The sequence below is a fragment of the Pimephales promelas genome, chromosome 20 (assembly GCF_988280905.1).
Source record: "Pimephales promelas chromosome 20, fPimPro1.hap1.1, whole genome shotgun sequence".
In the NCBI taxonomy this organism is placed as follows: domain Eukaryota; kingdom Metazoa; phylum Chordata; class Actinopteri; order Cypriniformes; family Leuciscidae; genus Pimephales; species Pimephales promelas.
The window spans coordinates 29196642-29207247 of NC_142788.1; the positions used below are offsets into that span (position 1 = coordinate 29196642).

The window sequence follows — 10606 nt, forward strand, 5'->3', positions numbered from 1 at the left end:
TTCAGTATGCATTCAGGTAATCATGTAGACATTAAAAATAATACAACTTTTCCAAAAAACATTTTATAGTTTGACTTTTGAGAATTTTAAAGATTTTTCTATGTGTACTGAAGCATTCCTCGCATTCCATTCATTCATTCATATAGGGGTCAAATTGACCCGAGAGGGAAATATTTGTTAATTTTTTTTAAATTTCAACCACAAAACTCCTCCAATCCACTCAAATGTTTTTTTGTATATTCATGGTTCAAGTGCGACAAAAGTCATGGGGGTCTTGGACACCTCCGATGAACCACACCGGCCCCGAGGATAAAAGGAGTGATGACAGTGAAGGAAGAGAGAGGACCAGGTCTGGACTGTCTTATGTTTATGTGTGGCAGTCGTCCATGAGGGGCTGCCACTTTACTTTCGTTTTGTTGTTTATGTTTATTTTATTATTACAGTAACTTACATTTAACATTGGCCGGTTGTCACCTCCCCCTTCCCTTATCAACCTTGTAACTCAAATTACACGTATTACTGACTAAATCCTCTTGAAATAACCTGTTTATTGAGGTTCTACAATTAATATAGAAGGCTATAATATACCGTGTATTAATATGTTAATATACTGAAGGCTTTTCTCCTCTTATCATCATACAGAACATCATCCATCTACAGAGAACGTGAAAACAGACAGTACCCATTTTCATGAGAAAGATTAAGTTTATTTAGTACAAAAGTATTTTAGCATCTGATGTGGAGGATTCAGCGATGTCCATGAGAGAGACACATGAAATGAAGCTCCAATAATAATTGAAGGATACATTAAAATATATACCCATACACTGATTTGATGGACATGTTTCTAATTAGTCTGTTTTATCAACATTGGGGAAATAGATCCACACAAACACATATATAGTTGAAACAGGATGCCAAACAAAGGAAAACCATATCAAAGTTATCAAATCGATCTTATTAGAACAGTATTAATTCCATAGTACTTATCAGTATCTATTAGAGATTCATCATTAAATAATTCGGTAACGCTTCCTTTTACAGTCCACTTACCCATGTAAATACTATGTACTTATTTTAGTAACTACAATTACTGGGTAATAACTAGTATTAACCCTGAACCTACCCCTGTTCCATGTACTTACCTTATATTAGCCAGTACTGTCTAGGTAAGTACTGTACTGTAAAAGGAAGCGTTACCAATAATTCACCCAAAAATAAGATTTCTGGCATCATTCACTCACCTTCTTAAAAACCATATGACTGTATAAAGTTCATTGTTGTAGTCTCCAGAAGACTATACTGTCTTGTTTCCCAGTACAAATAGCTAACAATGTTTTATTTTCTGAAAAACGTATAAAAACGAAGTGACTTACAGCTTAAAACAAGAAAATGTTTTTTCAGAATGATCTTGTTTTTCCTTTAAATTGTGTTCATAATTCTGACCCCATTATTTTAAAGTCTTGTTTTCTGACTAATAATGCTTTTCGAGTAAATGTATCATGGTTTAATAATGTTTAGATATTTGTACTGGAAAACAAGAAAAAAAAATACTGAGGAAGAAAATCATTTTTTGCAACATGAGAAGTAACTTTTATGGGAAACTTCTAGAAAGCGACGGCGAGTAAACAATAACCATTTCATTTCTGGGTGAACTATCACTATTTCTGGTTAGAAAGAGGCTGACAACTACAGCGCAGAAAGAAACACATCCGGTCTCAGACTCCTGTGCTGCTACTCTGATAGAGTGAACTCAGTGGGAGGAGCTACTCAAGGCCCCGCCCTCACCTCAATTGGCTCCGCCTCTTACAGTTTGGCTTTGCCTGCCTGCAACTGCAGATTTTGAAGCTTCATGGCCATTCCCATGTTTCCAGTGATCTTTAGTTTGCCTTGAAAGAACGCCTGCATGAACGAGAGGACATGAAACCGTGATTAAAATTGATTTTGAAGATCTTAACCTCCTGAGACACAGCAATACATTTGTGGTCCTAGAAGATTTTTCTGTGGCTTTAAATACAAAAGGTTTTGTCTCTTAAAAACAACATCCAGGGCTTTTTCTTTTTTTTTTTCCCCCTAAATGGGAGGTTGTTTATTGAACAACAGTGATTTTGAAATTATCATTTGTATTTGTTGACATTCAAATTGCTTCTTGTAAAAGCATCTCAGGAAAATGTAAGTAAGCTTTCAACGCAGAACGTTATTTTCTTTTACAATAAAGGCACTGATTTTGTTTTTCAATAGCATTAAAAAATATGCAAACAAATTCAAGACAGAAGACCAGTTACCATTCAGCCCTCAAAATAAATAATATACATCTCATACAAACATTACAATAATGTCATCACTGTCTGTTAGAGTTTGAACGCTGAACATTCCATTAACGGAATTCTGCGGGAAACGTTCAAATTTAAATGAAAAAACTGAAGAAGAAAAAAGGCTGAGACTTGAATGCGAGAATAATGGCACTTTTCAAAGTTTAGTTTTCATTGTGTATAGTTGTTTACTTATATTTTCTAAAAATGTGAGATTTTGTTTATTTTCTTAGAATAACTTAGGAAGTAGGTTGATAATCACGAATGCAGTAAACTCTACAATATTTTAAAATCACAAATATCTATATATATATATATAAAAAAAAAAAATCCAAACATTGAGCATTTAAAATGTGTCTCCTGCTAAAAAAAATTAAATAAATAAAAATAGTGAACTTGGAAACTGAACCAGTTGAGCACCGGCAGGTTAAATGGTTTGTAATGGGTCAAAAATGTCTTTCGCTCCATCTGTGGCTTTTCCAGCTTTGCTTAAAGGAAGCGTGGAAACTTGGAGGCATGGAAAGAAACTCATTCTGATCCAGACATTATCTCTCTAAACACAGGCCACCAGCATTAGAAAAGGAGAGCGAGTGTTTTTGAGCAATGGTTCATGGAAAACAGTTGGCGGGTTTGAGACAATGCACAAAAGAAGGGTGGGAGGCTACACAATACTGTGCTTTTAAATGCTCCGTGACAAGAAAGGCCTTGAAAAACAAAATATCTTCATTCAATAGTGAATTGCAATACTGATTCGAATTCACCGGCACATGCAGGTGCAGCTCTTATGCAAACCTACGCAAGACAGTGTCAAAGAAAGAAAAACACTGGGTATGTGGGATGAGTCTCTGTGGTAAATCCAAACTGAGATCAGCCAGAATCATAATTATAACCATACAAACCACTTGGAAATGCCAGAGATCTGCTTTTACAGCCATTCTAGGCTTCAAAACATTATTTTCCAGGATATTATATGCTTAAAAGTTATAGATATAATATATCATAATGCCATTATAACTTCATAACATTATAAAGATATACTGACATTCACAAACTTGCTTTATTTGACATACACTACCATTATGTAATGTAGGGTCAGTCAGATTTTGTAATGTTTTTAAAATAGGCTAAATACAGTAATATTGTGAAATATTCTTTCAATTTAAAATCACTGTGATCAAAGTTGTATTTTCAGCATCATTACTCCAGTCTTCAGTGTCACATGATCCTTCAGAAATCACTCTAATATGAGGATTTGATGCTCAAGAAACATTTCTGATTATTATCAAAGTTGAAAACCGTTGTGCTGCTTCATATTTTAGTGGAAGTCGCGATACATTTTTCTCATTGTGTCTCATTATAAATAAGTGTCTTTACCGTTGCCTTTGGCATCGTTATCCTTAAAGAATAGAGCTATTAAGTTTCAATAACACAAACTTTGACCGCAAAATTGAGAAAAAAACCTTCAGATGAATGAAAAACTGTGAACAGTAAAAATAACTAAACACCTAAAACAATACCAATTTACTAGATTAGCAAAACTGCACAACATATGAAGAATAGTTTTCAGAGAATATTGAATTCTTGTTTAAAACTCAAAAGATTTGACTCAGAGAGTAATGAATGCTTATGTTTTCAGCTGGATTTCTTGGTTAATACTGAAACAAATACTGTATTGTCCATCTTTAAGTAACTCTCTGATTGAAAAGCATCAATAAAAAGTTAAACTCAAAAGATTTTTGCTTAAAATAAGACCCAATTCCTCAAATAAATTAAGTGTGTTTTGTAGATGTCAATGTATTTTTAATGCGGGGAGATCTTTTTTACAGTCTAGTTTGTAACTGAAAAGTAGGATAGACGGTTGATTGATCTGAAACAGACTGAGGGTTCTGAGCTTCATCTCGACTTACGGTCTGTGGATTCATCTTTCCAGTCATGAGGTCCAGCAGGTCGGAGTCGGCCATGGCAATAGTGCAGTCTGCTTTCTTTTCTGAGAAACACAAAAGGAGAACATTGAAGATCACAACATACTTAAAATGAGATCGAAGAACAAACTGGAGTGACGTTATTTCAAAATCAGGCCAAAAATAAGTTCATTTCGGAGGTTTGAAGCTGCTTTCAGGGAAAGTTGGCTCCGGCTGGAAAACACTATTATGTAATAAGTGAGGCTCTGAGGCTCCGCCTTCTTTGATGTGGAAACCAGCTCTGGTTTATTTATTGCTCTGGCCCTGAAAAGTGAAGCTAAAGTGTCTCAATTGTAGCCTGGGAAAACCAGGACAACTTCCGGGAAATTTAGATTTGCTCTGAAAGTTAGTCTGGCAAAGAGCTCATTCATACGAAGCCCCCCCCCCCCTAGTCCCACTTTGGCAAAAAAAATTAATTATAACTATCTTGTGGCCTCAAGATAGTAACTCGTGGCCTCAACTAGAGCCCGACCGATACAGGATTTTGAAGGCCGATACCGATACAAATATTTGGTTTTAAAATCCGATATATCGGCCGATATTATTAGTATTTTTTTTTTATTTCAGAAACGCGCAACAAAATATTAACAGATTTCCCTAACATTAGTTATTTGTAGTTAATTATGAGTTTTAACTAAAATATTATGATAACGCATAACTGGTTCTCTCTGCCCGACTCTGGCTGGATCAACAGGTTGCAGGATGTGGCACCAGTGTTGCCAACAGGGACAGTGTAGAGTGCCCTCTGGTGGACAAACTATACAACTCCAACACTCATGACATGGTTGAAGCGTGATTCATCCGTTTTTCTTTATTTTTGAAATATTCATTTATCGGCCATTATAACTGCCGATACCGATATTTTAGAAAATGTCTAATATCGGCCGATAATATCGGCCGGCCGATAATATCGGCCAGCCGATATAACGGCCTGGCTCTAGCCTCGAGATACTAACTCGTGGCCTCAAGATACTAACTCTATCTTGAGGCCACGAGATAGTTATAATTAATTTTTATTGCCAAAGTGGGACTAGGGGGGCTCCGTATATTCAAGCCCATTTCCAATCCGTCGAAATCGCGGCACCAATCAGAAACGTTGGGGCGGGCTTTACGCGATGACGACAGCGCTGGGATTTTGAAGCAGATTTTGTAGCTTACATCACAAATAAGGACCCCGCCGTTGAACATCACTCCTTCGAATCAGCTATCGCCTCTGTTTTAAGCGATTTGAACGTTTCCTTTTTGTTAAAAACCGAGCAAAAAACAACACTTGGCCGCTCTGCATACGTCATCTCCTTCAGCGCTCTGATTGGTTTTAGGTCTACCCGCGACGTCCGTTGGTGACGCCCCTCTGGAAATGATTTGTCTATGACGCTTTGCCAGACCATAACTGGTTTTAACGAGGCTATCTCGATTGTGAAAAGGTTTTCATATCCGTAAGCCATAATAATCATCAAAATTATAACAAATGAAGGCTTGAAATGTCTCACTTTGCATGTAATTAGTCTACATAACATATTAGTTTTGCACGATTATTCGAATTTTTCGAGTTTCACCTGTATTTACATATTCGCTCCCGACAGTATTGGGATGTTTGCTAACGGTATAACTATTTCTAACAACTTTTTACCCCAGTGAAGTACAAAAAAGACCTTCGCTACACTGTAAAAAAATATTTTCAAGATTTGTTATCACAACATTTTTTTCTTGTGTCAAATCAACTTAAATAATTTATTTAGTTCAGATAACTTATTATTTTGAGTTTCTGGTGATTAAATCAATCACTCACTTTTTCCATTTCAATCAACTTAAAATTTCAAGGCAACCAGGTTACTTCATTTTTTAAGTTAAACCAACAATATTTTAGTATATTGGGGCATTTATCGGGGTGAGAGGTGAAAAACAGTGACGATGCAGCTTAGCACTTGCTGTTATGATGTCTTTACCTCTCGATACACAACGAATCAGAATCCGGCATGTGTGAGTGGGTTTAATCCTGGTCATTAGACCGAACACACACTCTCACTTGCTTTAATTTACTCTCTTCCTTCACACTAATCTCATGGCCGTGGATACGCACACACACACACACCTGTGATTATAGGGTATGCAATGATGTCACTTTCTCACACACTCACTCAGCCGAACTGAATGGCAAAGCATCCTGCAACATGACAGGATTTAAGGACACTGGGAGTAAAAAAGAAGATTATCTTCTTAAATTAAAGGCAGTTGAACTTGACAGTGATCCTTAATACTTATCTAATAAGGCCAGGAATCAGGTTATAGTGCTAAACAACACTTTAAATACAACATACTGTAGGTAGATGGATGATCACTTATATCATTGTCAAATATCATCATATCCCTCTGCCCTAAAACTTGTTCAGTCTTACACTGCCACTCAGTGTACGACTACTGTGATGTAAGTGTATTATATAAAGATGCATTGTGTAATATTTAGGATTTCTGTTGCCAGAAATGCAAAATCATACACATAATTATATTTTCAGTGGTGTATAAAGACCTTACATAATGAACCGTTATGTTTTTATTAGCTACCTTAGAATGAGCCATTTCTATCTACACACACACCACGGGTCCACTTATACTGAAATGCGCTGTCGTGTTTCTACAGGAGCCCTAAACGGACACACGCGTTTCATCACTATGTTGTTCTTTGTGCAAATAATCTAGCTAAAGTCAGCGAATAAAACACTGACACAATGATGAACAAGTAACAATATCGTTTTACTGAATAATTAAGTAAACCAAATTTCATAATTTATCTTTGTAAAGAAACCTCATTGCTGAACTGGCTTCTCTCAGCTGAAAGGACGACATCATTTCCTGTCGGCCAACGCACCTTCTGTTGGGTGCAATTCACAACCTCACCACTAGATGCTTCTAAACATTACACACTGCATCTTTAACTTTTATTTATTCATTTTGAGTGCGTTTTGGTGTGTGTGTTTTTCAGAAAGACGCATCTTCTACTGGGGAAAATGTCACACTCTAAAAAATGTTGGGTTGTTTTAACCCAATTCTGGGTCAAATATGGACAAATATTATATTTGTATGGTTATATTTTTAAATTATATTTAACTCAATGTTTAAGTTGGTCCATATTTGACGCAAAAAAGGGTCAAAACAGCCCAATATTTTTTAGAGTACAAACCTCTCCTTCAACCCACAGATACTTTCATGTAAATAACTACTAGAATGTCACGTCCAGCCCGAGACACCAACGAACTAGGAGAGGTCCGCTGTTCACAGATGTTCGTAGCATCATCCGCATCCTTAATAACAGAGAAACACACTCACCGGCATCATTATCAACAGAGCCTTTCCCGTTCTTCACATCGACGATCCAGACGGCTTCCTTTCCGTCCGGCCCGTCCTTCACCTTGAAGGCAAACACACCTCCAATCTTCTTCACAAACTGCTCTCCGTCCTGCACACACACACACACACACACACACACACACACACACACACACACACCAGAGAGGCCGTCAGTTGCACACCCACCATAAACTGTGTGAACCGCAGCTAAACTTAAACGATGAAGAGATATCTTTCCGTCAAACAAAAATGAATGTGTACATTTTATTTTAAGCTACTTGCGTTATATGGGAACACTTTACAGTAAAATTTCGTTGTACCAAATAAGAACAAAACTTCGACAGCATTAATTAATCTTAGTTGATGTTAATCTCAACATTTTTAAGATCCAGCCCTTTACATTTATGTACATATTCAATTTCTGTATCTGAATACTGTGAAAAACAAAGCACTGTTGTATTTATCTAGGCTTGTAATTTGTTTATTTTCAATGCAAATTCACTCCCCGACAATGATAATTGCAATATCAGTTTTTTTCCAATATCACACACCCATTAACTAAAGTATTACCCATTATATTTATATTATAACACAAAAAGATCATCAAAAAGGAGCAGCAGGATCAGGAAAAATAAAATCGGTTGAAAGACTTGATTTTAAAATTGAAGAGATTATAAAATCACTTGCTTTGCATATAAAACAACATTTCCACCCTACACTCGTTTGCCTTTTTACACACACAAGAAGAGTCATAAACAGCTGAAAAACAACGGCGAAACGTGGCACTCGTTACATAAAGCGCTTCACTCAGCCGGGGAGAGCCAGACATTAATGTACTCGTAAAATTACACACTGCATTGAAGAGAGTAATGGAGTGAAAATGATCGGAAAATGCAGAGGTTTTAACTAAGAAGCTGAAACGTGGCTGATAGTAAGAGATTATTAGCGTCTCGCAACAATAACCCCATTAGACAAGTTACTTCGTATAAATACCTAGGTTTATACTGCAAAAAAAAAAAAATGTTTTTCTTACTCAGTATTTTTGTCTTGTTTCCAGTGCAAATATCTAGATAAAATAAAGTAATAAAATTACAAAAGATATTGATCCCTGGCCCAAATTAAGAGCAAACAAATTTAAAGTAAGCAAAACGATCTGCCAATGGGGTAATTTTAAGCACAAACTATTTGTTTTATTATTATTTGTTTATTTTTCAGAAAATTCCTCTTAATTTAAGATATTTTTGATTTTTGGACTGGAAACCAAACTAATACACCAAGTTTAAAAAAAAAATTGCAGTGCAAACTTTCATTGGAGGTGCATGTACATCTGTGTCGAAAGTTGCAACAGAAAATGTACTTTTTACAGAGACTTTTTGGGGTTGCTCAGAAGGTCATAATGACGTTTTATTATGCTTGTATTGAATCTGTTTTGTGGTGGTATAGCCTCTTGGTTTGGTAACGTAGTGTATATATACATGACATGTGTTTGACCCCCTTTCTGATTCAACAAGGGGCTGAAAGCATTGTTTAGAAACGTTGGCCCATATTGATAGGATAGCATCTTGCAGTTGATGGAGATTTGTGGGATGCACATCCAGGGCACGAATAACTGAATAACTAAACCCAGGTGACGAGGCTGAGCGGTCTTGATTTGAGGTATAAAGCTGTAGTGTGTGGTGTGGGTGGACACATATGCTGCAGATTCATCAAGTATGTGCTGACTTGCAAATGAAATGACATGAAAAGCATCGTCTAGATACAACCAAGGGATTTGGGTTTAATGATCCACCCAATAACTTTGTAGTCTGAATAAAAAGCTTATACATCAAAAGCAGGCCTGACAGCGGATCACTGACGACATGATTAAAGCTGGGTAATAACTCCAATTCAGATCCATCTTGATGTGTCCTCCGGCAGAGACGCTGAGGTGTAAAGAGGATTTACCTCGACGAATTCAGATGAATGAACCCAAGCAGGCTTTCCCGTACCTCGAGCAGCTTTTTATTGATCTCCTGGAAGACAGCGTGAGCTTTGAAGCCTTCTAGACCTGAGGATGCACTGGTCAACAGCGCCTGGATCTGTGGAGAGCTGCGAAGGAAAGAGACACACTCAACATATGGCTCATGAGTGTGATCCACAGAAAAAGGAAAGCTAGACAGATCATCATAACATCAAATAAATGTTTCATATTAGCTAATCTAGGGTGACCAACTGTCCTGTTTTCATATAACAATATAACAATTTTCTATCCATACAGAGGAGGCATAGCCTACTTTAAATGTATTGAAATTAATAAGGTATCTTTGAGTAAACTTCGAGTATCGTTTGAGTTGTCCGAGTGTTTTGGTTTTTGGTAATCAAAATATGGTCACCCTAGCTAATCAAATCCAGAAATCGTGTAATAAATGGCTCACACACAGAGAGAGAAGTTAAATGACCTCCATAGGATGCAGTCACACACAGAGTCATCATCAAACACACGCTAAGCACATTGTAAACACAGGTTAGATCATCATCCTCCTCACCTTGACACTTGTGGGACACGCATTGTTGGTGAATATGAGCAGCAGACGGACAGGTGATCAGAAGGCCGCTGACAATCCAACAATCGGCGATACATTTGTATTTCTGAACGCTACTTCCGTGTTCTGTGGCCACGAGCCAGACCTGAATAATCAAACACTGATTGATTATTCAGTTCTGATTGAGAGGCAAAATTAGCGTTTTTACTCCCAAAGTATGCATACAAGGAGAAAAAGAAGTGCCTTTAAGCTCTTTGATTTTTAAAAAGTCAAAACGCATTACAAAAAACAAACAAACAAAAAAAGTTGTTATAATCTCCAAGATCTGTATAGTTAGATGTGCAGCAAATTAATGAACTCCACTCATGTAGTATATTTGTAGAAAGCGGACAACTACATTTATAAAATTCAAGTCAATACTTTACTTAGTTTGTTTGCAAGACACACACACCATACCTCCAGCATA

At 36.7% G+C, this 10606-nt stretch overlaps 1 protein-coding gene across 1 annotated transcript; it reads right to left on the minus strand.

Annotated features, from left to right (window-relative positions):
* Positions 1–1306: 1306 nt before the first annotated feature.
* Positions 1307–10302, minus strand: scp2b (sterol carrier protein 2b). Its single transcript, XM_039651979.2, has 5 exons — positions 10144–10302; positions 9607–9706; positions 7598–7727; positions 4220–4299; positions 1307–1902 (listed from the first exon to the last, which is right to left on the minus strand). Exons 1-5 carry the CDS (start codon positions 10236–10238, stop codon positions 1807–1809), a joined length of 501 nt encoding a protein of 166 aa, XP_039507913.1. The 5' UTR covers positions 10239–10302; the 3' UTR covers positions 1307–1806.
* Between the last annotated feature and the right edge of the window lie 304 nt (positions 10303–10606).